This window comes from Arachis hypogaea, chromosome 17 (assembly GCF_003086295.3).
Source record: "Arachis hypogaea cultivar Tifrunner chromosome 17, arahy.Tifrunner.gnm2.J5K5, whole genome shotgun sequence".
NCBI lineage: Eukaryota > Viridiplantae > Streptophyta > Magnoliopsida > Fabales > Fabaceae > Arachis > Arachis hypogaea.
The window spans coordinates 8,815,688-8,843,379 of record NC_092052.1 but is presented as its reverse complement, the minus strand read 5'-3'; the positions used below and the strand labels follow the sequence as shown (position 1 = coordinate 8,843,379).

The following is a 27,692-nucleotide window of genomic DNA, read 5'->3' as shown; positions in this document are numbered from 1 at the left end:
GGGAGAGAGTTTGACAACACAATATAGGATGCTCGTTATGAATTTTTGCGTTGAGCAAAAGTTGAGGAAAAGACATCATACGAAGAACCCAAGGACGAGGTGGTGACGGATGAAAGGTGAGGAGTAAAGAAGCTTCCTAAGATAGGTAGGAGAAGAGGCAAAGTGGGATGGGAATGGAAGCGCGGAAGAGATGTGGAGGGAGATGACAGAAGTTATTAGAAGAACAGTAAAAGAAAGTTTTGGTGAATCTAAAGAGACACAAGTAATAGAGAACCAATTTGGATTTATGCCAGGAAGATCCACCACCGAAGCGACATACCTATTAAGAAGGATGTTGGAGAGGTATCGTAGTAATAAAAGTTATATATATATGGTGTTTATTGATTTGAAAAAAACGTACGATAGGGTGTAAAGAGAGGTCTTATGGAAGGTTTTAGAAAAGAGGAGAGTAAGGATCGCAGATATTCGTGCAATTAAAGACATGTATGATGGGGTCATAACTAGTGTGAAGACTCAAGGTGATGTGACAGAAGAATTCCTTATTGGTATAAGATTACACCAGGGATCATCCTTAAGTCCATACCTTTTCACATTCGTCTTGGAAGTACTCACAGAGCACATCCAAGAACCTGTGCCATGGTGCATGCTTTTTGCTGATGATATCGTCCTTATGGGAGAGTCAAGGGAAGACCTAAATAAGAAGTTAGACTTATGGAGAGAAGCTCTACAAGTGTATAGTCTGCGCATAAGCCGTAGCAAGACAGAATATATGGAATGTAAGTTCGGTATGAGAAGGAAAAACCCTAATATAGAGGTGAAGATTGGAGAAAACATCCTACGAAAAGTTAAAAGTTTTAAGTATCTTGGGTGCATCATACAGGATAATGGAGAGATTAAATAGGATGTAAATCATAGGATTCAAGCAGGTTAGTCAAAATGACGGAGTGCATCTGCTTTTATATGTGACAAAAAAGTGCCTTTAAAACTTAAAGGTAAATTCTATCACACTACTATAAGACCGGTTATGCTTTATGGTATGGAGTGTTGGGCAGCCAAAGGGGAGCACGAACATAAGTTGAGTGTGGCAGAGATGAAGATGTTGAAATGGATGAGTGGTCATACGCGATTGGATAAAATAAGAAACGAAGATATAAGAGAGAGAGTTGGAGTAGCACCCATTGTGGAAAAGATGGTAGAATCGCGTCTTAAATAGTTTGGACATGTGAGAAGAAGACCGTCAGAATACCCAATCAGGAGGATAGATGAGATGGAAGATGGATAAGGGTGAAAGACAGAGAAAGATTTAAGAAGACCATCTATAAGGTGATCAAACGAGATCTACATGTAAACGGTCTCTCTGTAGTCATGATACATGACAGAACTCAATGACGTCATTTGATTCATGTAGGCAACCCCATCTAGTGGGACAAGGTTTTGTTGTTATTATTGTTAGTTAGTTATTTGGACTGAACTAAATTGACCAATTTTTAAACAAGACGTGATTTTATTGACTTGATTCACCCATTTTTATAAGCGAACTAAATCAATTTCTGAGTCACTACTCGTTTTAACGGATATAAAATAGATGTACATAAATAATTACATATAGCTAAAAATTTTTCTTCAATCAATGATTGATATGGCAATAGAGTATTTTTCTATATAAGACTCCATAACAACCTCTTATTATTAGATCTAGTGATCTCTATCTCTACATTATCTCTTGCTTCATATTAATTATTTGGTTTTCTTGAAACATGGCAATATCTGGTAAAATTAGTGTTGAAGTTGTGATCCAAGTACCAGTTTCAAAGTTCTTCCACATTTTGGCAAAGGAATTCCACAATATCCAAAACATTTGTGAAAGAGTGCATGAAGGCAACTTGCACGAAGGTGATGACTGGCATTGCACTAATTCGGTAAAAAATTGGACTTGTCTAGTAGGTAATTAAGGTTTATTTCATTAATAGAAATTATATTTGCATTATTTTAATTGTAAATGAGAGATTCATCTAGAAAAGCTAAAAGATTGATGAACTTCGTCTTTCTAATAATTTTTTATATAATTAATTATGTGAGATTATTTTTATCTAGTATAATTTAGTTTAGTTAAAAAGTGATTATTCCTAAGATGAGTCTTTTTTTCAGATTACATAAAGACAATATTTTTATATAGTAAAATTACTAAAATTTGTATGAAAATACTGATTATGTTATTAATATTTTGATATTTAGAGAGAATCAATATAATTTTATAAAATCTTTTACAATTTAAAATAATTAAAATTTTCTTATAAATAATTAATAATATTTTTTTTCAACTTAAAATGATAAAGCTTTGGTTATAATCTTATTTTTTGAAGTAAGATATCTCTTATCTATGGTTACTGATCTTAATTAACTAATTTATTGTGTAAAATAATAGATGGCAAGGTAATTACATTCAAAGAGAAAATTGAAGGCATCCATGAAGAGAAGAAGTTGATTAAATACAGCATCTTTGATGGAGATATCGGTCAAAACTACAAACTCTTTAAGAGCAATGTTCAAGTGACTGAGACAAACAATGAGAGTGCTAGTGTTAAATGGACTATTGAATACGAGAAGATCAATGAGGATGTTAAAACTCCATACAGCTTCTTGGAATTTTTAGAGAGGAGTACTATAGAAGTTGGTGATCATCTTCACAAGGCATAGCTCTCCAACCATTATAATTAAAGGAAAAAAAGTATATCATCTATATCTATATGAATAATAATTTATGTTGTGTTTGGCTTGAGGTTAAGTGTGTTTATCTAAATAACGCAGTGGTGCAATCATGAATATGCATTAATATTTGCTTCATCATCTGTTAGTTCATCCTTTATTGGATTGGAATTAACTTATTTCATGTATGTTAATGGTTTCTTGTTGAGTGTACCAAGTTATGTATACTAAGAGGATATTTTTATATCCATTATTCATGTGTGCCTTTTGTGTTAGGTGGTTTTATATTACACTCAAATTGGTTTTCAAATAATTTTAGATTTTAAACACTTTGACTTCTAATAAATTTTTATCATTTTAAAAAATCTCCAAACGTCATTTTTTTGTGTTATTTCAACGGTTTAACTGCTATTCTATCCAAAAATAATAACTCAAAAAGTAAAGACAAATTTAGAAATATTATCATGGGGACCAATAATACATATAATATTAAAAAATTATGTAAAAAATTATATAATGTAAAATGTATTACAAAAATATACCGATAGAGAATATATTTTAAAGTACAAAAAATATGTATGTACTTTTTATTAGCGAAGTAGTTGATTTTTCGTATCATAAAATTCATCGATAATAGAATCTGTGTCAAATTTTCAGCAATTTTCTTTTCAATATAATTAAAAGACAATTAGCAAGAAATTCATCTTTTATTTTGTTTCTGAGTTATTTTTTACAATATTCTAACTGAAAAAGATCTCTCAGTTGTAGTAGTTAAAACAGAGAGAATTAATACCAAATGAATCAAGAAAGATACTCACAAAAAGTAAAAAAATTCACTTTATAGGATTTGAAAATTTTTATTTAATTAAAAAATATTAATAATAATATCTCTTCAGATTTTTTTAATATTGTTACTTACTTTTTAAATATTAGAAATTATTAATATTTAGATTAAATTGAACTTTTATTTATATTAAACTAAATATTAAATATATTTTTTAAAAAATTAAATCATACTTAATAACTTATTACTATTATTTTTTTTTTTTTTTTAAAGTTGGGACCGAAGCCTCCACCCGCGCCATATGTCCCTGTCTAAAAGATATCAGTCTTAAATATGATGAAGAGTTCAAAGAAGAAAGGAGAGAGTAAATAAGAGAGAATGATATACTATTATTGAACCAGCTTACAAAATACAATTACACTATTACTATATATAGCAACTGAGTATAACTAACTGTGGACTCATATACACTGTTATTTCTCCTCAAACTCAAGGTTGGTGAGGCTGCAACCTTGAGTTTGGCTCTGCAGTCAAAAAACGATAAGGAAGGAACGACTTTAGTAAAAACATCCACAACTTGAGTTGAGTCTGGTATATATGATTGACTCAAATGGTGCATTTTTCTGCATAGTCCCTGATAAAATGGAGATTTAGCTCAAAGTGTTTTGATTTAGAATGAAGAATTGGGTCAACAGCTAACAACACATCACTTTGATTGTCACAAAAGAGCTAGGGAGTTGTACTTAAGGGACATTGTAGCTCAGCCAGCAAGTTCCTTATCCAGATCATATTAGCCACTGCCAATGCCACGGATCGATACTTTGCATTCCCTTAGTAATAGAGCACGCTACAACAGTTTGCTTCTTAGAGGACCACAAAACTGGATTGAGATCAAGGAAGACACAGGTACTACTAGTAGACTTTTGGTCGTCAGGGTCACTTCCCTAATCTGAATCACTATAGGTAAGGATAGGCAAATTCTTTCCTTTCTTCAAATGTAAACCATGATGAAGGATTCCATTTAGGTATTGAAGGATTCACTTCACCACCTTCTAGTGATCTTCTGATGGTGACTGTATAAATTGGCACACTCTATTAACTGAGTATGCAATTTCATGCCTGGTCATGGTGAGGTATTGCTAGCTACCAACCACACTTCAATACAAAGAGGATACCTCCATTTGCAATGAGTTTCAGAGTAGATGACAAGGGAGTTTTGCAAAGTTTGCAGCTTTTCAGCCCTGCTTTCTTTAGAATATCTTGAATATACTTAGTTTGAGTTAGAATCAAACCTCCATCTATTATCTTTGTCACTTGCACACCAATAAAGAAATGTAATTCCCCCAAATCTTTGAGAGCAAAGTTGAGTTTCATCTGATGAATAACCTGATCAATATCTGAGCTCGAATCACCAGTTAAGATGATGTCATTGACGTAGACAAGAGCATAAAGTCTGGACTGGGTTGTGATATTTGTGAAGAGTGAAGTGGCGGATTTAGTGGGGGTGAAGCCTAAACATTTGAAAGCTCCCATCAGCTTCAATAATTGAGATGGCAATATAATAATACATAACAAGGGGCCAGCACGCGTGATTTTATTTGTTCTAGATTCTGCATCGTAAGATCAGAAAGCCTTCAATCATATTTTTGTAGATAGGGGTGGGGGAGCAGCATTCAAGTGCCAAATCTCATCTTCTGTTCTCAATATTTCATTGAATATAATTCATGTCTTTATATGGATAGAATCTTATTAATGGGTGTGTTAAGAACACTTAGCTTGTTAAGATTAAGATGGTTTAACAGAAAATCATTTTATGAAAAAGGATTATATTAGTGAGTATGTTAAGAACATTCGTTTGTGTCACTTTTTTTCTTTTTTTTTAATTACTACATAATTTTAGCAATTTTTTACTTAATATCCATACAAATAAAAAATATCATACATTCATATACTTTGATAATAAATTATTTAAAATCTAAAGAATAGTTAATAAATCTATAGCAAAGTGCATAATATAAATTCCTTAAACTTAATATACCAAATAACAAAAAATAGATAGACGAACTAACTCGTATTTACTCGATTTGAACTTAATTATTTAATTTATTAGTTATTTGAACAGAATTAAATTAACCCACTTTTAAATAAGACATGATTTTACTAGCTAGCTTGACTCATCACCCGCTTTTACAGGCGAACTGAGTCGACTTATGAATCACAACTCGTTTTAATGAATCTAAAATAGATGCACATAAATAATTACTTATAGCTAAAAATCTTTCTTCAATCAATGATTGATATGGCAACATAGTCTTTTTCTATATAAGTCTCCATAAGGCATGAACTTGTTTTACAACCTCTCATTCTAGATCTAGTGATCTCTATCTCTACATTATCTCTTGCTTCATATTAATTATTTGCTTTTCTTGAAACATGGCAATATCTGGTAAAATTAGTGTTGAAATTGTGATCCAAGTACCAGCTTCAAAGTTCTTCCACATCTTGGCAAAAGAATTCCACAATATCCAAAACATTTGTGAAAGAGTCCATGGAGCCAACTTGCACGAAGGTGATGACTGGCACTGCACTGATTCGGTCAAAAATTGGACTTGTCTAGTAGGTAATTAAGCTTTATTTCATTAATAGAAATTATATTTGCATTATTTTAATTGTAAATGAGAGATTCATCTAGAAAAGCTAAAAGATTGATGAAATTCGTCTTTCTAATAAAAAAGTCTAGGGGCAATAACTTTATTAAATTCTGACCAACATGTAACCAACAAAGAAAAGTGAGCCATTGGATGAAATCTCACACCAATCTCACACCATTAAAACCATCATTGATGGCTATTTGATGGCTACGAATTACAAAAGTTGCTGCGCCTAGCATTCCTCAATTTTTTATATAATTAATTATGTGATGGGATTATTTATATCTAGTTTAATTTAGTTTAGTTAAAAAGTGATTCCTAAGATGAGTTTTTTTTTTTGTTCAGATTACATAAAGACAATATTTTTATATGGTAAAATTACTAAAATTTGTATGAAAATATTGATTATGTTATTAATATTTTGATATTTAATTTTATAAAATCTTTTACAATTTAAAATAATCAAAATTTTCTTACAAATAATTAATAATAAAATTTTCAACTTAAAATGATAAAGCTTTGGTTATAATCTTATTTTTTGAAGTAAGATATCTCTTTATCTTTGGTTATTTATCTTAATTAACTAATTTATTGTGTAAAATAATAGATGGTAAGGTAATTACATTCAAAGAGAGAATTGAAGCCATCGATGAAGAGAAGAAGTTGATTAAATACAGCATTTTTGATGGAGATATCGGTCAAAACTACAAACTCTTTAAGGACAATGTTCAAGTGACTGAGACAAACAACGAAAGTGCTAGTGTTAAATGGACTATTGAATACGAGAAGATCAATGAGGATGTTAAAAGTCCATACGGCTACTTGGAATTTTTAGAGAAGAGTACTATAGAAGTTGGTGACCATCTTCACAAGGCATAGCTCTCCCAAACATTATAATTAAAGTGTATATATATATATATATATATATATATATATATATATATATATATATATATATATAATGAATAATAATTTATGTTGTGTTACGTTAACGTTTTGGGCTTGAGGTTAAGTGTGTGTTTATCTAAATAACTCAATAGTGCAATCATGGACATTCATTAATATTTGCTTCATCACTGTTAATTCATCCTTTATTGGAATGGAGTTAACTTATTTCATGTATGTTAATGGTTTCTTGTTGAGTGTATCGAGTTATGTATAATAAAAGGATATTTTTATATATTATTATTATTTTTTTTTACTAAAGATAGGAGACTCGAACCCGCAACCTCTTAATTTAGTATGGGGAGACTATGCCATTTGAGCTATAATTTATTGGCATATTTTTATCTATTATTATGTGTGCCTTATGTGTTAGGTTTAATTTTATATTACATTAAATTGGTCTTTAAAGAATTTTAGATTCCAGACACTTTGACATTTCTGATAGATTTTATCACTTTATAAGTCTTCAACGTCAAAATGTTTTGTTAAAACAACACTTTGCAGGTGAAATCATTTCTGATTTCGACTGACGCCAATGTTCATAAAAAAAATGACCAGACTCCCGTCACCGTCGCAGATTTTGGAGTTCAGGCTCTCATCAATTTTGGTATTAACATTATTCCATTTCTATATCTATCTCCATCTCTATATGTAAAATCGTCGTGGAGAGAAACACACTAAAAAATTTTGAAGATGGGATGCGATTCATCAATAGCTTCTTGTATAGTGAGAGAGGCGAATTAGTCACTCTATATCTTAACAATAGTTATAACAATACAATTATATTTATATAACCAACCTGGTTTTTCTGAGTAACAACACTTGCATTTGAAATCATTTATCATAAATTAATCAGAAAACCTTGGTGATATATCTTGTGTTATTACAAACATAGAGTTAAACAAGCTGTTCCTTTCAATACCTCTGGTGGCTGAGGAGGACACTGCCTACTTGTGATCAAGAAACTTAGCAGGTTCCATGCTTGATGCAATCACTGCTATAGATAGTCCCAATTCCAAATCATTGACACAAGATGATGTGCTGGAAGCAATTGATAGAGGAGGCAAAGACGCTTTTTTATTTGGATCAGAACCGGCCACGTATTGGATGTGTATGTCTAACCAACTCAATCAAATACTATAACATGATATGGTTGTTCACATTCCATATCTATACACCAGTAAATGATGAGGGGATGTTAGAATATCATTAGGATCAATTAGCATTATTTAGCATATCTGAATATTTATTATAGGATATTACGTCTTTATTATTTCGATTCTTTTAGTACTTATAAATACTGTTCTATAATGTATCATTCTACACAACTTGAACACACTCAATAATATACAAATTCTTTCTCTAGTTTAGTCTCTTATTTCTAACATCAATGAAGGTTGATTTGAGTCTCCATAGACACTATGAAATTTTTTCATATGATAGCATACAATATAGACAATTCCTTGAAGCTTCCGTTTGCAAGATCTCCAATATAAACCTTTGCTTGTGATAGTGCTTATAATGTATATTTTGCCTATGGTATAGTTCATAACACAACGGTGTATCTATATCAAAAGATAAGGTAGACTTTGCATTGAATTTATTTACTTTGTAGTATGTCATAGGTTTATCTGACTTTTCAAGTTGGAGTAGGTTTCCAATGATGGGAAGATTGAGGAGAAGGTTCTGGTGGAAGCTTGTAGCTTGCTTTGCTTCTTCTTACATTTCGATAATGAAAAAAATAGAGTGGTGCAAGCCAAAATAAGAAGCAGCAACATCATCGACATAACTCCTTAGAGAGCTTGAGATAGAGACAAGAATTGGATCCGGGATAATGCTGAGAAGTGTGAAGTTGCAGAACAAGCTTTTGAGAAATGCAAATGAAAATAAATGAAATTATGTCTAATCTCAACTAAGAATGGAGAAGTAATTCTGTTTATATATACTATAGCCTATAGAATGATCATATTTATGATGTCTTAAATCTTTATATTAGAGGATTATTATTATTTTAATAAATTTGTAAACTGATTATTTAATATTTAGTACAAATTTTATTTTTATATTTAAAAGTTTAGTTATCTCGTTATCTAATATTTAGTATAATTTTTTTTCAATATTTAAAAGTTTATTTGCATTAATTGTCTATTATTTTTTAAATAAAAAAAATAAAAAATATGGCTATTAAAATCGACGACATTTTTGTCACTTTTTAAATTTAAAATAGACAAAAAAAATAAAAAAATTGATGACATGCTTGTTGATATTTTAATAATTATATCAACGGCTGTTTTGTCAATTTTAATAAATCAAATATCGACAAAAATTGTCAATTTTATATAATAATATCAATGGCAAATTTGTCGATTTTATTAAGCAGGTAAAATTCTCAAACTCATATTATTGACGGAAATGTTGTCGATTTTATTGAATTATTATCGACGGTCTGGCAAGCCGCCGATTTTATTAGAATTTTGAAAAATTGACAAATTTAATAGCGACCACCTTTGCCATCGATTTTGCCATCGATTTGGCCGTCGATTTTAATGGTGTTTCTTGTATTGGTAGATTATCTTTTAATTCCCAAAATTTCTTTTGCCATTTGATTATAGAATGTTGAATATGTTATAGTAGTTTAACCCAAGGTTCTGAAAATTGGTTTGAACCAATCGGTCGAACCAGTTGAACCGTGAACTGATGCCAAACACGATTCGATTAGAAGTAAAAACTGCAAAATCTAAAAACTGACATTAGACCACCGAATCGACTGGGAATCGATCGATCGAACCGAACTGTGAACCGGACGATTTTTGAAATGGGTCAAAAATGAAAATTCAAAAATGGTGCATTGAAGCTTGGTTGTGACTTGTGAACCCTAGTGCCTAACATTTGCAAGCACCCTTCTTGGCCTTTCCTCTCTAGCACGCAGAAGCAGAAGTGCAAAACACAAAGCAACAGTGCAGTAGTTGGAGCTTCTGGCACAACTTTCGTCAGCCACCGCCACCGCCGCGCAGTCCATGGAGCTAACGTCAGCCACCTCTCTTCGCGGCTTCGCACAACCACTATCCATTGTTTATCATGTACTTCATGAGCTTCTCATCTTCTTCTAGTGACCATAATTCCTTCCTTAGCTTATTCTTACTATTGTTGTTCTTGTCCTCATCATTGTCCTTGCCACATGCTCGAGACTTCCTCATCATTATTAATTATTGATCAATCAAATTAAATGTTCGTATTCCTCTCCACTCCCTTACTCATGAAAGAATTTTTCTTATTTTTCATAGTCCAATTTCGTTTCATATTATTTTTACTAAATGCGGTAAAATGTATGCTAACATCTTTCTTAAAAGTGTATGTTTAGATTACTTTAAATTGATTTATAGTTTAAAGTTTATTAATAAGCACAGAATGAGTTAATCATGAAAAACACACTTTCATGAGTTAATTATCTTCAATATCAATATCACTCACATAAAGTCATAAACCACTCATATAACATAGTTATACATTTTTCTTTCACTCTCAGACGCATGCTACAAAAATAGAGGAAGAGTTTCTTTACTAAATAACTCAATTCATTTCATTCTTGGTATTCACAACAAGGCTTTTCATTTCATTGCAAGAGTGGTGGTACATCTTGATGAAGCTATAATGATGTAAGCATGGATAAATCACAAGCTTGATATCTAACATACTTTATTCCACAAACAGAAAATTCACATGACAGAAAAAAAGAAGAAAGAAAACACATGAAGTTTTGCATGACCTCTGATCTCCTCTGGTTGTTCTATTAGGCATATCCACAAACAAGTCTCGCAAGCCACAAGGGTTTAGATAAGTGAGGAATTAATTTATATATAAAGGTATTAGAAAGAAGCTTGATTTAGAGGCAATTAATTAATAATGACGAGCAATGATGTATTACATGATGATAATAATGATGGTGGTGGATTTGCTTACAATACAGGAAAAGAAGAGTAGTAAGATCAAAGGGAGTTGGTTGATGAGTCTAGTACTAATAATAAACGGTTTTGAGAAGGACCTCACAGATAATAGATGTAACACCCTACCACACAGGGCCTTACGCTTAAGTCGTAAAGCAGAGGTGGCAAGGTATTACGACTTCTAAAAGAAAAGGATATGTACATAGATATAGTTGGATGAAGTCATATCTAGGAGCCTTGAAGGATAAGCTAATCAAAAACGATAAACAGGAAATCGTGTCACACTCGCATGGATATACGTAAAACGGACAGGAAAAATCAAAAGGAAGCTGAAAACATATATACATATCAGAGTTCCAAAACTTAGATAGCAAGCTCCAGACTCGACCTGCGAAGCTAAGGCCGGCCAGAGTATATGATTATATATATACAACCCAAAATAAAAGTCAAACCACAAAGTAAACCCCTGTATCTCCAAGTCGACCTCTAGGAGGGACAAAACACAAAAATGTACATGTGGAGATTCTATAAACATGTATACATAGCCCAAAATCAAAATATGGCAGTCAAAAAGGTAGTTCTTCACTTGTAAGGAGAATACCTAGACGCTCAACGAGGTGTCTCTTGACCTGCATCTGAAAAACAACAACATAGTATGGGATGAGAACCGGAGGTTCTCAGTATGGTAAAGGTGCCTGCATAGTTAATGTAAAAGGTCTCGAGAGAGCCAGAGGCATTCCTAAAATTCCAACACTCAGAATCATTCTTAAGGAAAATAAACTAAACCAAAAGTTAGGTAAGTTATCTGAGGTATTCTAGTTCTGAATCTGACTTTAACTTAATACTTCACTTTCTGACTACTCCAGTTCTCCGAATCTCTGGTGGAACAACCCTCGTCATTCCTCCGTCAGACAAGGGGCCTCTTAGTTGCATAGACCAACATTACAGACAAGAAAAACACAAATAGAGAAGCATTTACAACAAGTAGAACAAGTAGCAGATAAGTAGAATTTAACAGTTAAGCAAGCTAAGACAATGCACACTCAAACAAAGCAAACAAATGCATATGATGTATGCCTGTCCTATGGCTGATGAGTCTCATCTGTCGGTTATACAGCCAACCCGACATGTCCTGGTAGTTAACTATTGGACAGTCCCTCTGTGCGCGCATCCCCAAGCTCAATAATATTCCATGGAGTCACACTCCAAGCTCAATAATATAGTATTCCATGGAGTTAAACTCCAAGCTCAATAATATTCAATATTCATATCTATATGCATGCCCATGGGGGAATCCGGGGAGTTAAAGTGCCCGGTCACATCTTGCGACAGAGGGTCAACAAATAGTCTCAAATACACAAGCTACATGATAATCTCTTTCCTTTTTAGAATAACACCTCAAATCAAAACTCTAATTCTTATAGAAACTTTGGCAGTATCTCCTTTAAAACTCGAATTTCTGCCACCCTTCAAGGGTCCCAACTATCAAATCAAACACCTCTCAGTCCTTCAAATCGTTTTCAGTAACAAATTATTTCAAAATCAAACAAATACCAATATTAAATCTTTTCTCAAAACTGACCAACTTCAACAGCAAATTATTGACAATAGCTAAACCTCAAAATATAATCTTTGTACTAGCGTTGGAAAAGGAGAGTAGTAGGAAATAATAATTAAAATAAAAGACAATAAATTAAAATTACAGAATTATATGAAAAATTAAGAATATTATTAGTGAATTAAATAATATGTTATTTTAGCTATTTTTTTGAATTTTCTATACATAATATCTTTTAACGTAGCAGAACAAGAAAAAAAATATTAACTGATTGTTAATTGAAAAAAGAATTTTTTTTTCTTTAGTTAAGAGAGAACTTATGCAATAAACAAATAACACGTTATCATTTAAAAAAAAAAACATAACACGTTATTGAAGTTTTATAACGCGAAAATTTCTCTCTATTTTTTTTAAAAGAAAGGTTCTATAAAAATGTTCTTTCTTCGGCAGCACAAATAGGGATTTTTTATTTAAATAAATAAAAAAATCTAATAATTATCGAAATAAATAATTTAAAAAAGAATTACCAATTTAAATACGTTAGTCTTATCTCGTTTACACTGTAAACGAGATGGAATTGCGTGTATCTCGTTTACAGTGTAAATGAGATATAAAGAGTAGTATCCCATCACCTATAAAAGGATGTGTAATTCTTGCTATTATTCACAAACATTTTCTATCTTTATTGTGTATCTTATTTTCTCAAGAATACAAGGCATTAATGGCTAGTAATAGTCCATACATAGTTATCCTTGTTTATCCCAACTATCGTATGAGAAACGGCGACAACGGGGTGACATTTGAGTGTGAGGATCCGATATTGTTTCGCACTCAGCGTGCGGAGACATTGTCCGATTTGAGGAGTTTGATATCGAGCAAGCTCGGTGGTTCAGAAACGAGAAAAATCGGAAGGGTGGCATATAGGTTGCTGGCACCCATGGGTAACGGAGTCTTCCGGTTTCAACTATTCCGACTTCTAGGGGACGAGCATGTGCGAGTGATGTTCGACGTCTATGGGAGGATCATGGTGGAGCAAGTAATGGATCTTTCTGCAGAGGTCGGACACTGTGGCAATGGTCCTTCCGAACACTCGAACTATGTGCGTAAGACGACCGACCCCTCGCACCACCGCCCATTCATGTCGCCGTTCCAGTGGATGAGGCAGAGGAGGGCGAGGAAGAGTCGGACGAGAATTACATGGTGGACAGTGGTGACAGCGACTTATCCGCTAGTGGGGATCAGGATGAGTGTGTCCCGGAGACACCTGTTCCGACCGTAGCCCGGCATGTCCTGCCTCCACCCCATCCAATACCGGCGCTTTCGGCAGTTCCGTCTCACTATCACAGTCTGGATCTGGACGCCATGCATGAGAGGACCCCATTTCTTGACACGGGTGAAGAGGATTACAACCTAGACGGCGGTGTAGAGTTTCGGGTCGGTCACAAATTTAGAAGCCGAGAGGCAGTGCTTCAGGGTGTGAAGAACTATAGTATTCATAGGAGTGCGGAGTACCGGGTGATCGAGTCGGATCGGTTAAAGTACCACGTGCAGTGCCGCCAAGCTGAGAATGGGTGCCAATGGAGCCTTCGTGTAGCCCTTCGGCAGAACCTGGGATACTGGTGAGCTTAAGTTTACTTGTACTTTTCATTACTTCTGTACGATATACTAATTGGGTATACGAAATAGCTGAAGTAATCATGTTTTCTTGTGTTCAGGGAGGTTCGGAGGGTGGGTGGAGTGCATACTTGTCTAGCACCCACCATGTCTCAAGACCATCGTCAGTTAGATAGCAGTCTTATTTGCAGGGTCATCTTGCCGTTGATTCAGTCCAACCCCTCTATAAGCATTCTGGTTTTGTAAGGTGCGGTCCAAGCAAGCTATCACTTTAAACCATCCTACAGAAAGGTGTGGACAGCCAAGCAGAAGGCAATTGCACAAATCTATGGGCATTGGGAAGAGTTGTACAATGAGGTTCCAAAGTTGCTTCAGGCACTGCAGAGTTATTTTTCTGGTACCATTTTTGTCCTACGTGTCAAACCATTCTACGATGGTCACCTTCTGGTATGTGACTACAGTATGTTCGACAAGGTATTTTGGTCTTTCCCGTCATGTGTCAAAGCCTTCAAGAATTGCAAGCCCTTTGTGTCTGTAGATGGTATGCATCTGTATGGAAGGTATGGTGGTGTGTTGCTTATTGCGGTGGCGCAAGATGGGAATAACAATATCCTGCCGATTGCTTTTGCCATTGTGGAGTCCGAGAGCACCGAGTCATGGTCGTTCTTCCTAACTAATCTGAGACACCACGTCACCCCACAGAACGGCCTGCTGGTAATCTCCGACAGATCTCAAGCTATCAAGGCTGCGCTTAGCGCCGATGACAGTGGTTGGCATCCACCAAGAGCCTACCATGCTTACTACATAAGACATATGGCTGCAAATTTCATGACTCGGTTCAAGTCAGCCGAGGACAAGAGATACCTCATTAACGCTGCTTATAGTCCAAACAGGGCTGGCTACGAGTGGTACATGGATGTGTTGAGAGGAGTCTCGCCGGCGATGGTTGACTGAGCTGGTCGTTTCAGGAAGGATATTTGGCTACAACATTGCGATAGCGGGCGTCGGTTTGGCCACATGACGACAAATCTATCCAAGTGCATCAATGCAGTGTTGAAGGGCACCCGGTACTTGCCGATTTCTGCTATTGTGCGCATCACGTACGAGAGACTACAGAAATTATTCGTGACGAAGAAGAGAGAGGCATAGTCACAGTTGGCGGCTGGCTGCCAATTCTCACAGAGACTATTGGCTGCCAATTCTCACAGAGACTATTGGCTGCCATTGAGAAGAATAGGGAAGGGATACCGAAGATGCGTGTCACTCACTGCGATCGGCGGGCCTCTGTGTTTGTTTTAGAGGAGCTTGAGCCGTTTGAGGGATGGGAGGGGAGGTTCCTTCTGTGTTCGGCGTTCAGAGGGTACGTGTGACTGCGGCTTATTCCAATCCCTCCACTATCCATGCCGTCACACACTTGCCGGTTGCGTCGCAGCTATCATTGAGTGGGGACCGTACGTGCATCCTGTGTACAGACAGGAAGCTGTGTTCAAGGTATACGAGATGGAGTTCCCCCTATCCTAGACGAGTCGATGTGGGTGGAGTGGCATGGGACGAGGTTGTGTCCTAACCCACTGATGCGTCGGAAGGCAACTGGAAGGCTCGTGTCCACCAGATTCTGGAACGACATGGACGAGACTGAGCAACATGAGAAGTGGTGCGGCCTGTGTAGGTAATACGGTCATACTAGGAGGGAATGTCCTAATCAGCCCACGAGCGATGTGTAGGTTGTACTAGGCGTGTATGATTACCAAAGTTGGGGTGTGTTGGTCTTTTATTTATGAAGTGTGTAATCTAATGTTCTAGTATCCGTGGATGTGTAACATTTTAACTTGAAATGAAATTTTTAATGACGAAATTGTTACTTTATGATATGTTGGTATTTCTTCTAAAAAGTGACATTAGATATACGTAAATACTAAACACGGGTATAAATAAAGATATACACAATCAACTCACTAATAAAGTGTCGAAACAGTTAAAGTCCAAATGTACATACCACATGATACATAAAACAGAAATACATACATAATCTTAATACAAACAGATTACATACAATTTAACAGTCATCATCTCTGGTGAAGATCCTGGTAGTGGTGCCTGTGCCCGGTGCCACATGGCGGAGGCTGAACCTGGAGCTGAGGTCGACCCGGTTGAGGATCTACGCCCGGTGCAGCTGGATCCTACAGCATCTGAGGACGATATGGCTGCATCCCTCCGGACGATGGACCTGAGGCATACTGGTATAACTGAAGCTGAGTCTGCGGATGTGGAGCTACCAGTGGGGTCACCTGAGGCTGACACTGGGCCAGGTACATACCATAGTCGTGGGAGGGGGGTGTCGCGTACTGGCTACCTGGTCGAAGGCTCGCACCGAATAAGAAGCCAGATGCCGGTGATATCTGTGGCATCCAAGAGGAGGTCTGTGCCGGACCTGATGGGTGATGGTCATCCGCCACCCTAACCTCTCTGCCTGTACAAAACTGCGCGGCTAAATGGTCCATGGTGGCGGGCTGGACGATGTGCAAGAAGTCGTCGTCAATCAAAATCTCGTCCAGGAACACGTCCTCCTCCTGTTGGGTCTTGGATGGACCTCCTTCATGCCAACCTGATGGTGATGTGTCCCAAGCTGGCCGAGACTGCTGCCCACCGGAACCGGATGAATGCCATGCTCCCTGTCCCGAGGGAAGGGGAGGAGGTAGAGGAGTCGGATCTGTAGGTGTAGCGACACTGTGAACTGGTATGTCTTCCTCATCCTCCTGGCGGTCGAACTCCGCATCCTCCTTCGACTCTGCGTCACCCCTATGTTGTCGAGGTCTGACCCTCTCCCTCCTGATGAGCTCACCAGGTCGACGCTTTTTCTGGCCCCGCTCCCTCCTAGCAGGTCGGCGAGTGTCCTCTCTGACCTCCCTTGCACGTTTCCTCCGATCCGGCGCGCCCCTCGAAAAAGTCAGATCGTCTCTCGGCTGGGTGGCAATGGACTAGACGTCGGGGGGCAACTCCACCAGCCTGGGATCCTCCAGAACCTCCTGCCCAAAAGATGCCTCACACGCCTAACCCACGCCACCAATCGTAGTACTCGCCGGTAGTCCTGGTGTCAAACGTATGATAGATGGTAATCCTTCGATCAGGCTCGAACCTCTGCCTCCACCCATCGTACCACTGCTGGAGTCGCTCCGGCCACCAGACATCCTCACCACGCCCCGTGGTGGTCAGATACCTATTGTTAAACACATTACATAAATAAAGCAGTAAATCTATCAGATTAACATACAACTACAAACCTACAACTTTGAAGAAATTATAACCGATTAATACCTGTCAAGGTTCACTGGAATGCCTGGCACTGGCTGCTCCCCGTTGAACTGCCGTTTCACCCTATCAACGTGGTAAAATCGGACAATGTTGAAGCATACCAGGGGAACAGCCGACAACCATGTACCGCACTCCTCCTCCTCACGGAACCATTGCGGGCACTGGGCCTGCAGCGTAGGATCATTGTATACCGTCCATGCAAACTAAATAAAATGTTTTGTGTATCAAAATAACAAGTATTACAACGCAGCAAGTATTTAAAATAACAAATATTTAATTACATGACTAACCTCATCGAACCATAACCGGTTGATCGAAATCCTCCAGTACAGGACTCTGGCCTAATGCTGATCCCTACTCTACTGCTGCAATCCAACCAACCTGACAGTAACAAAGCCATATACAATTCATTAAGTAACAAACCATACGAATTAACAACAACGATTAAGAAGAAATGAAAAAAAATAATTGGTTACCTCGCAGCTAGCGGATACACGTAAACTCCTCTGTCTGGTGGACACCACTGAGGAAATCTCTGGTAAATCCAACTCATCAGCAGCGGAGTGCAACCGGCGATGTTTATGACGCCCTGATGTGCTGCCAAACATAGTGACTAGTAAGTCCAGGCCAGCACAGCAGAGTCCCAGGATAATGCCCTGCATTCTGCGAAGTCCCAGAGTAGCGGTAGCCACCGTACGTGAACCAGGTTGTTGGACTTGTCCGTCAACAGATACCCTCCGAGCAGTAACATAATATAGCATCGGGCATACTGTCGAAGGGTCTCGGAATTGTCGGTCGGGGACATCTGGCGGACACGATCACGCAACCAAACCAGCTTCAAGGTGAATGACTCCTTCCTCTGCACAGCCTGCTGAGCCGCCACTGGTGGCTTGGCACCAAGCAGCTGCTCAACCATGGCCTACGTCTCCGTGCCGTACCACCTACCAAAGTCACGAAGGCACCCCCAACGGGATTTCCGTGTGAACATAAGCCAAGGTGGTACGCCACATCCTGCAGGGTGATAGTGACCTCACCCCACGGGAGATGAAACGTGTGTGTCTCCGAACGCCATCGCTCCACGAGTGCCGAAATCAGGGAATTATCAAATGTAAAGTCCCTGAGGGGCACCGTGTCGCCGAATCCGGTCTCAGCCAGATACGGGACGATGGCGTCTGGTGGAAGAAAGGGTATGGCTAACTCACCGGGGCAATAGAAGGCGAGGCCTCTGCGGAACGAAAAAAAATATTTTTAACCTATAAAGAGTTAATAATAAATTTTGATACACTACTTAAAAAACAAAGTGCTACTACTACTTAGGAACATACTACCATGTGTCTACTCTACAGATGTCTATAAATTACTTATGTCGGTAAGCAAATCTTAATTAAGACATACCAATCTTACAGAAGCAAATATTGTTCCAAATTCATCCTACAGTCCAATCCCTAAAGCATTTTACTCAGTCATTGTCACTACCAGACTACCCTAACAATTTCTACATACTTAGAATAATCGAACATAACGCAACTAACCTCGAAGTCGGCCGGCGCCGCGACGTCTCGTTTAGTCTGTTGATGTCCCCATCGTTCCCCGCTTGGCGTGTCATCACCGTATCGACTCAAATATGGTAGAAAAGGGTAAAAAGAGGGGAGAAAGAGTTTGACTGAGTCAAAATGGGGTGCAGGATGTTCTTGTAAACGATTTATACTTATAAGCGGCATTCACTCTTATCTCGTTTATAGTGTAAACGGGATAAAGATCTATCTCGTTTACAGTGTAAACGAGATAGATACGTTGCAGCTGACATGTCTTATCTCGTTTACAGCATTATAAACGAGATACACGCAATTCTATCTCGTTTACAGTGTAAACGAGATAAGACTAACGTATTTAAATTGGTAATTATTTTTTAACTTATTTATTTTGATAATTATTAGATTTTTTTTATTTATTTAAATAAAAAATCCGCACAAATAGTGTTAAAAAACAAATGGAGGCACTCTAGCAGACATAACAAAATCCACAAAATTAAAGTAAACCAAACATGGCATAATCATCACACATGATGAAAGAATTCTACGAATAATTACAAAGTTTTAATTTTCTTATAGTGATTACTATTAATATAAATAAATGGTTTAATCAATGATCACTCAAAGTACGGATTTCATAATTTATTGTTTTTTTGTTGGACAATTTTATTTATTTGTTTAATCATCACTGCGTGGACAATAACAACGATCACAATGTAATAAATTACGTACTAATATTAAATATTAAATTTGCATTGACAACACAGATATGAAAATATTTCATCCGACAAGATTAAATGAGAATAAACTACTTTACCTAATACAAATTCTATATATAATCATTGATCAATTATACATTGGACAAATTACACACACGTTTTTAGTGAAAATTATCAGAGATGTGTTTGAATGTTTTAAAAGTATAAATTACCATTTTATATTTGATAAAATAAATTTCGGGTTAAGTTCGATTTTGGTCTCCAACGTAGAGGTCGAAAATCGGAATCGTCCCCAACTTTTTTTTTTGCTACAAAATGGTCCCCAAAGTTTCAATTTATTTTAAAATCGTTCTTCGGACGAAAATATCATTATCCCTTCACCCCAAAATCAACCACCACTACCACCACCAGTATCATCATAGTCATCATCATCTTCATCAGAATTTTTCCCAAAATCAACCAGAAGCCCAAGTTGAACAAGAACCCACTACCATCACCACCATTATCATCATGGCCTCATCATCATCATCATCAGAAAATTTAAACAATAATCAACAAATTCAGTAATAACAATATTTCAAATTCAAATTTCAGCAACAACAATATTCCACAACAAATTTCACAAAAAAATCCAAAATTTCACAAAAAATCAAATTCACAGAAGAAGAAGAAGAAGAAGCTGGTGGTGGTGCGGTGATGCGGTGCGGCAGGCGACAGGGCGGCTGAGCGGTGGTGCGGTCCCCCTTTTCTCTCCCCCCTCCTTCCTCCCCCTTCTCTCTCTCCTCACCCGCTTTTGTATCCCTTTCTTTCTTTCTTCTTTTTTTATTTATTTTATTTTATAATTTTTGTATTGAGGGGTAATTTTGTAATAAAAAATAAAATTGGTAAAAAAGACGATTTTAAAAACAACTGAAATTTTGGGGACCATTTTGTAGCAAAAAAAAAGTTAGGAACAATTTTGATTTTTGACCTCTACGTTGGGACCAAAATCATACTTATCCCATAAATTTCTTTTCTTGTATCATTATTCTTTATGTTGTCCACATACATGTGTATGGCTACTCTTTTGTCCCAATTAGTATCTTTATTTCGGCCACGCTAAATCTATATTTGAAAAAGTTTAGAGAATAAGCACTTTTATTAGAGGTGAGTACGAGTCGGTTTGGTTCGAATGTATAGTAAAATTAGAACCAATTTAGTTAAAATATAATTGATTTGGTTTGGTTCGGTTTGAATTTGTATTTTTTTGTATATGTACCCGAATCAAACCAAATCGATTAAGAACGGATTGATTCGGTTCAGATAATTAGGTACCCGATGACTTTGAAATTCATAAAAAAAAAAATTAATTTTTTATCTTAAACTGTTAACAAACTAGCTAGAGATACATAATTGTTGATGCATGCAACGGGGAATTGGACAGGGGAAGAGGTTCCACTTGACAAAAACCTGTTAAATCCCATGACATGTGAAATTACAGTATAACTTTGGAGGATGTGAATTTAATTAAACTCTTGATTTGGAATGTTGAAGGGAAGCAGGAGTAGCTTCAAAATCAGAATTAACTTGCTCTTGCTTTGATGGCAAGGCATTAGTATGAGAAACAAATAACTCTGTATAACTTATAAGGGAGTTTTGCTCATCAAAAATAACATCTCTAAAGTGTAAATTTTACTAGACGAGGAAATGCATCTATAACCTTTGTGATTTAGAGCATAACCAAGAAACCATATTAAGCCAAATACTCATTGAAGATTTTAGAATTATATTCACCTTCATGATCACTTTGCAATTCTTTTAGCTTTTATCCACTCATGTTTTTCATAAAACTCTTATATGAATGAAAGTAGCAAAAACTTGAGATTTTGCATGAAGCAAGTATATGAATGTATATATCTACTATAAACATCCACAAAAATAACAAAATATCTAAAATCCAAATGAGATATAAAATGCGTTGGATCCCAGACATTTGAATAAACTAATTACAGAGGAGTATTATAAGATGTACTATATTAAAAAATACTAATGGTTATATCTCTAATATTTCCCCTCAAGAGTTTTTCTTTTTGGGTTTATTTGATTTGCTATTTTTTTATTTTTTGGAGTTCACTAAGGATTGAACTCTTGACCTTTCAAACATAGAGCTTTGATACCATGTTATGAAACTACTCATCCCAAAAACTTAAGTTAATAGGAGAAAGTAACACTAATGGTTATATCTCTAACACATTGTAATTGTCGTTGTCATTTACAAAATATTACAAAGATTAAGAAACACTTATAACAATTTTTTCTTGTAACATGATCCAATCTTTTATGTCACAAATTATATGAAGAACATGTAATAGACAACACATTACGATTAAATTAAACAGATGGTGATTGTAAAATAGCAACATTGAAGAACTTACCTTTACCAAATCCTTAAAGAAGCACCTTCTTGATGAACTCACATTTTACAAGCAAATAAATGCATGAATTAAAAAAGACATAAAATTCAAAAAAAGGCATGATATGTTTGATTATTTTATTATTTTCAAAAAAAATTATCACACAACTGTAAATAAATTTGATTATTTTATTTTATAGATTTTATTATTCCATTATGATATGTTTAATTATTTGAATGGCTATTTATTTAGTTAAAAAAATATATAGATCAATATATATAAAAATATACCTAAATATATGATATATGACCTTTTTTTTACACATAACATTACATATATTGTTGTATTCATATTTTATATTTTTATAAAATTTTCTGTGATGAGTACTAAGACTAAAATCAGTTAGTGTGGTTGTATCTGATTTAATCGAATCAGTTATTTAGAAAACAATGCAAATTAGAGTTGCAATTTGTTAAACTGTAATCTCTAGATGTGGTTATAAATATGGTTAATTATGTTTTAAGTGAATAACATATTAGAAGTACTCAATATATATTCTAGTGTATGTGACTTGCAACATTCAATAAAACAAATTAAAATCTTCTTCAATTTTCTATGCCTTCATGGTATCCCTATAGTTCTTGATTCCTGAATAAACTCTAAATTCTAAATTTTAGTAAATATAAGGAGAAGAATTTTGTGACATAACAATATTTGTGGTGAAAATTTAGAAGATCACAATTTTAAAAGAAAATTACACTTTTGTAAATAAAATATATAATGTTCTTCCCTCTCCTTACCTTTTAAAAAATAATAAAATAACAAATAAAAATACTAAAATATAGTAAGGAAAATTACACATTGATGATAAAAAAAATTGTAAACCATTCGTAATTATTGCTTATTTAAACATCACAATTAAAGTAAGGGTGATATTAAAAAAAATTAAATACATTATATTGACTAGTATATTAATAAGTAATTAAACTGTCTATTAATTTATATTTTTATTTATTAAATAAGTATAAAAATAATAAATACAGGATTAGTATAATGCAGATAGTAAACACATTCCACTCTAAAAATAAATCTTGATTTTAAGTTTTAATAATATAACTGCAAATATATAAATGATGAAGTTTATTTCATAAACAAAAATTTGTGAACCAAAATTTTTTAAATCTCTATTTTATATAATAGAAGTAGATATAAAAAAAATTGAAAAAAAATATTAGCTGATTGTTATTTTTTTAATATGTGTGTGTATGTGCGTGTGTGTTCGTCCACAAAATTAAAGAAAATCAAATCATCAAGCACGACAAAAAAAATTATAAATGATTGTCTATTCAGTATCACAATAAGATTCAATTTTCTTAGGTGATTAATAGTATTATTAATATAAATAAATGGTTTAATCAACTATCACAGTAGTCCAGATACGGATTTCATAATTTATTAACAATTTTTGTTGTTGAACAATTTATTGATTTGATTAATCACATCACTACCTGGATAATAACAAAGGTCATAATGTAAATTACTAATATTAAATATTAAATTTGAGTTGACAAGACTGACATGTGGAAATATTTCCATCCGACAAGATTAAATGATAATCAGCTAATTTACCTAATACATCAACTCATCAAGTCAAATTATAAACACGTTTTTAAATAAAAAATGATTTGAGATGTGTTTAAACTTTTTAAAGATATAAGTTAACATTTTATATTTGATAAAATAAAATTTTTTCGTACAATTATTTTTTATTTTGTCCTTATGTATGTGTATGGCCATGGTTCTGATAATCGAAATAAATTGGCCAATTTAACTTAGTTAATTAGAAATTGATCACCAAATTAATCCGGTTTAAAGTAAAAATTACTTTGCAGCAACTTGGTTAAAAATCGAAAAGTCGGTTAAAAAATTGATTAATTAATCGAACTGGTGTAATTTTTAGTGATTAATCCGTTTAAAATAATAAATTAAAAAATAATTTTTTTAAAAATGATATATGTTATACACAAATATATTATTTTATTATATTTGATTCAGTTCAGATTAAATTTTAATTAAATCTTTAAACTTTTAATTTCATTATTAGTTCTATATCTAGTTTAATTTTTAGAACCTTGCGTATATGACTATTACTCATCCATTTTAGTATTCTCAGTCACACTAAATTTTAAATTTTATAAAACATGAATATTAAAAAAATAATTTTATAATGAAATAAAAATTAATTAATATTGATTAATTAATTTTTTTACTTATTTAAATTTTAAAAAAATACTTTTTAGTATTTTCTAGGATATTCATTAATCCGGCAAACCAAGGACTAATTTGTCGTAGATCTAAGCTTCATTTAAAGGTTTGTCATTAGCCAATGAATTGCTGCATACATAAGGCGAAATTCAAACCATCGATACTTACTTAAACGAACTAGTAAGCTAACCACTAAAAATCTATTTCTAAACTCACAGCATCGATCACATCATGCCTCGTTATCTATGATGCATGGACATTGACATGAATACGCGACACGATATGGGACACGCAGACACACGAATTTTAAAATCTTATACGATACGAGAACACGACATATATATAAAATATAAAGTATTTTTTAGATAACATACAGTGATATTTTGATATTTTATTGACATTAAAATATAAATTAATTTTTCATTTTTAATATCTTATTTTAATTATATAAATTATTTAAATTTTTTTTAATAAATAATAATATATATTATTTCTAAATTTATTTCAAGAATATATGTTAAGAATAAGGCTAGACACACACTAATGGTATTTAAGTATGTCCAAAAATTTTTTTATTTTTTATTAAAATACGACTAGACATAGCAGACAAACATGTCGAATAAGTATCGATTAGTATCATATTCAAAATGTATCCGACACACAAACATGACAACTCAGCAAAGTGTTCATATGCTTTATAGCTCGTTATTAATTAGATTATATCAGAAGCTCACCCAAACAAGCCCTAAATTTTAGAAAACAATTTATAACCTAACTGCATCACTTCATGCCTCGTTATTAATTAGATTAGATCAGAATATAATCTATATTCTTTAATTTCTATATAAGGCTCTATAAGGCAGAATATGTTTATCCATCTCTCATTTACATATTTTTCTTCCTTCACAAATACTTTTGGCTTCTTTCTTGAGTAGACATGGCGCTAAGTGGTAAACTTAGTGTTGAAGTTACGGTCCAAACACCAGCTGCAAAGTACTTCAACATCTTTATAACTCAATTCCACAAGTTTCAAAACATTTGTGAAAGAATCCTTCAAGCCAAGTTGCATGAAGGTGATAACTGGCATGTCCCTCATTCGGTTAAGAATTGGACTCTTATCGTAGGTAATAATTTCATGGTTAAATTAGTTGTGTTAGTTCATATAAATTTTTTAAAGGTAATTAAATTTTTATATTTTAAAAATTTTTAATTAGATCTTTATATCTGTTTTAAATTTATAATTAATTTCATTTTTTGGAGTAAATATTATAAAAATATTTTCGTCTATCTTACATTACTAACAAATATGTTTTCGTCATATTCCGACGTTTAATATTTTTTGAACGCCAAGGATGCGATTATGTGTCAATTATAAATTTGACGAAATTATAAAGACTAATAGAATAATTTAACCTAATTTAATCGACATCCAAATAAATATTTTTTTATATAAATTAATATATACATTTCTTTTTTAGTAATTGTTTATTTTAATTAATTATTGTGACAAAAAAAAATAGATGGCAAGCCAATTAAGTTGAAGGAGAAAATTGAAGCTATTGACAAGGAGAACAAGTTAATGACATACAACTTTTTCGATGGAGACATAAGTAAGAACTATAAAGTCTTTAAGGTCTTTATTCAAGTGTTTGAAAAGAGTGATGGTGGTGCCTCAGTTAAAATCACTATTGAATACGAGAAAATCAATGAGAATGTTGAAGCTCCATATGGATTCTTGGAGTTCTTTGAGAAGAGTGCCAAAGATATTGATTCTCATCTTCTCAAGGCATAGATAGATAGCTGCATCCAACAGCTATTTATGAAGAAGAATCTCAACAACATATAAAATAATGTGTTTGGCTATATATATGAGAAGTTCTATGATGGCATTGATTTTGGTGGCTAAAGATGGCATAAATTTGACCAACAAGTAACATATTGATATATGGCAAAAAAATTAAATTTAAAATAAAAATGATTCTCTCTTATAAATTTTTTATGATTATTTTTATCAAAATAATTTCTTATAATTATTTTCATAATTATAAAAAATAATTTCAAAAAAATAACACCAAAATAATTTTATAATTATTATTTTATTATTTTTTTTATTTTTGAAAAATAATTTTTATAATTATTTTTTATTTTTTAATTATTTTTATTATTATTATTTTTGTTTCTAAAAAATAATTTTTTATAATGATTTTTTTTTGTAATTTCGAAAAACTAACACCAAAATGATATTCTCTCTCTTGCTGTTAGTTTAAAAATAATCATAAAAAATTATAAGAGAAAGAATATTATTTTGGTTTTAGTTTTTCAAAATTACAAAAAGAAAAAATAATTATAAAAAATTTATTTTGATAAAAAATAATAATAAAAATAATTAAAAAAAATAATTATAAAAATAATAATAATAATAAAATATAATTAAAAATTTATTTTAATATTTTTTAAATTATTTTTATGATTACAAAAAAATTATAAGAAATTATTTTAATAAAAGTAATTATAAGAAATTATAAGAAAGAGAAAATTATTTTAGTTTTAGATTTATTTTTTTGTTATGTGTCAATATTTTATTTGTTAGTCAAATTTATGCCATTCTTAGCTATCAAAATCAATGTCATCATAGAACTTCCCTATATATATATAGCTTGTGGTTAATATTATTAAGAGGTTTTCTTATATATATAATAATTGCAATAATCAATCTTCTTGGACATGAACAATATAATAAGGATGGTTGCTGGTGCTTACTTCGGCTTTTCATCCTTGCTTTGTATATGTGTGCCAATGATTTCTCGTTTGAGTGTGTTGTGTACTTGTGTAATATATAATAAGTGGGATGTTTTTCATATCCGTGTGTTTTATTTATTTATTTATTTTTGCCAAATCGTCTCAACATTCAACTGTACATTTGATCATATATGTTTAATTTTCCAAAATAAAATTTGGTATTTACATCTTATGACAATATATAATAACATAAGATTGCTTATAAGTTGGTCTTGATCCGTGACCTATATAACAAGCTGGTTAGGGAGCCAACAAAAACCAGCTAATTTCTTTTTACTTCTTTCATCACCCACCATCACCGTCGATTGCCACCCTGTTGTTGTCGACCACCACCCCCCTCTGCCAACCGCCACACTGTCTCAAGAAGATAAGAAGCTCAACAACAAGTAATTATTATTATGGAAAAGTATGAAGAGCCAATGTATGTTTTATGGTGAATTTTATAATATAGAAGAAAGATTCTTTCTATG

General features: G+C 33.6%; 3 protein-coding genes across 4 annotated transcripts; all 3 read left to right on the top strand.

The window, feature by feature from the left end:
- The first annotated feature begins 1,675 nt into the window (after positions 1 to 1,675).
- On the top strand, positions 1,676 to 2,963 carry LOC112765456 (MLP-like protein 43). Of its 2 annotated transcripts, none has more exons than XM_025811353.3 (2): positions 1,676 to 1,893; positions 2,426 to 2,963. In XM_025811353.3, the coding sequence occupies exons 1-2, from the start codon at positions 1,758 to 1,760 to the stop codon at positions 2,695 to 2,697; spliced, it is 408 nt and encodes a 135-aa protein (XP_025667138.1). In that variant the 5' UTR covers positions 1,676 to 1,757; the 3' UTR covers positions 2,698 to 2,963. The 2 variants fall into 2 exon arrangements, 1 of the variants encoding a protein (XP_025667138.1); XR_011874912.1 differs by having other exon boundaries at positions 1,692 to 1,944.
- A 2,866-nt stretch (positions 2,964 to 5,829) lies between these two features.
- Positions 5,830 to 7,090, top strand: LOC112765502 (MLP-like protein 43). Its single transcript, XM_025811400.3, has 2 exons — positions 5,830 to 6,110; positions 6,749 to 7,090. The coding sequence occupies exons 1-2, from the start codon at positions 5,924 to 5,926 to the stop codon at positions 7,018 to 7,020; spliced, it is 459 nt and encodes a 152-aa protein (XP_025667185.1). The 5' UTR covers positions 5,830 to 5,923; the 3' UTR covers positions 7,021 to 7,090.
- An 18,183-nt stretch (positions 7,091 to 25,273) lies between these two features.
- LOC112766900 (MLP-like protein 31) lies at positions 25,274 to 26,316 on the top strand. The gene is made up of 2 exons (XM_025812799.3): positions 25,274 to 25,547; positions 25,944 to 26,316. Exons 1-2 carry the CDS (start codon positions 25,361 to 25,363, stop codon positions 26,213 to 26,215), a joined length of 459 nt encoding a protein of 152 aa, XP_025668584.1. The 5' UTR covers positions 25,274 to 25,360; the 3' UTR covers positions 26,216 to 26,316.
- The last annotated feature ends 1,376 nt before the right edge of the window (positions 26,317 to 27,692 follow it).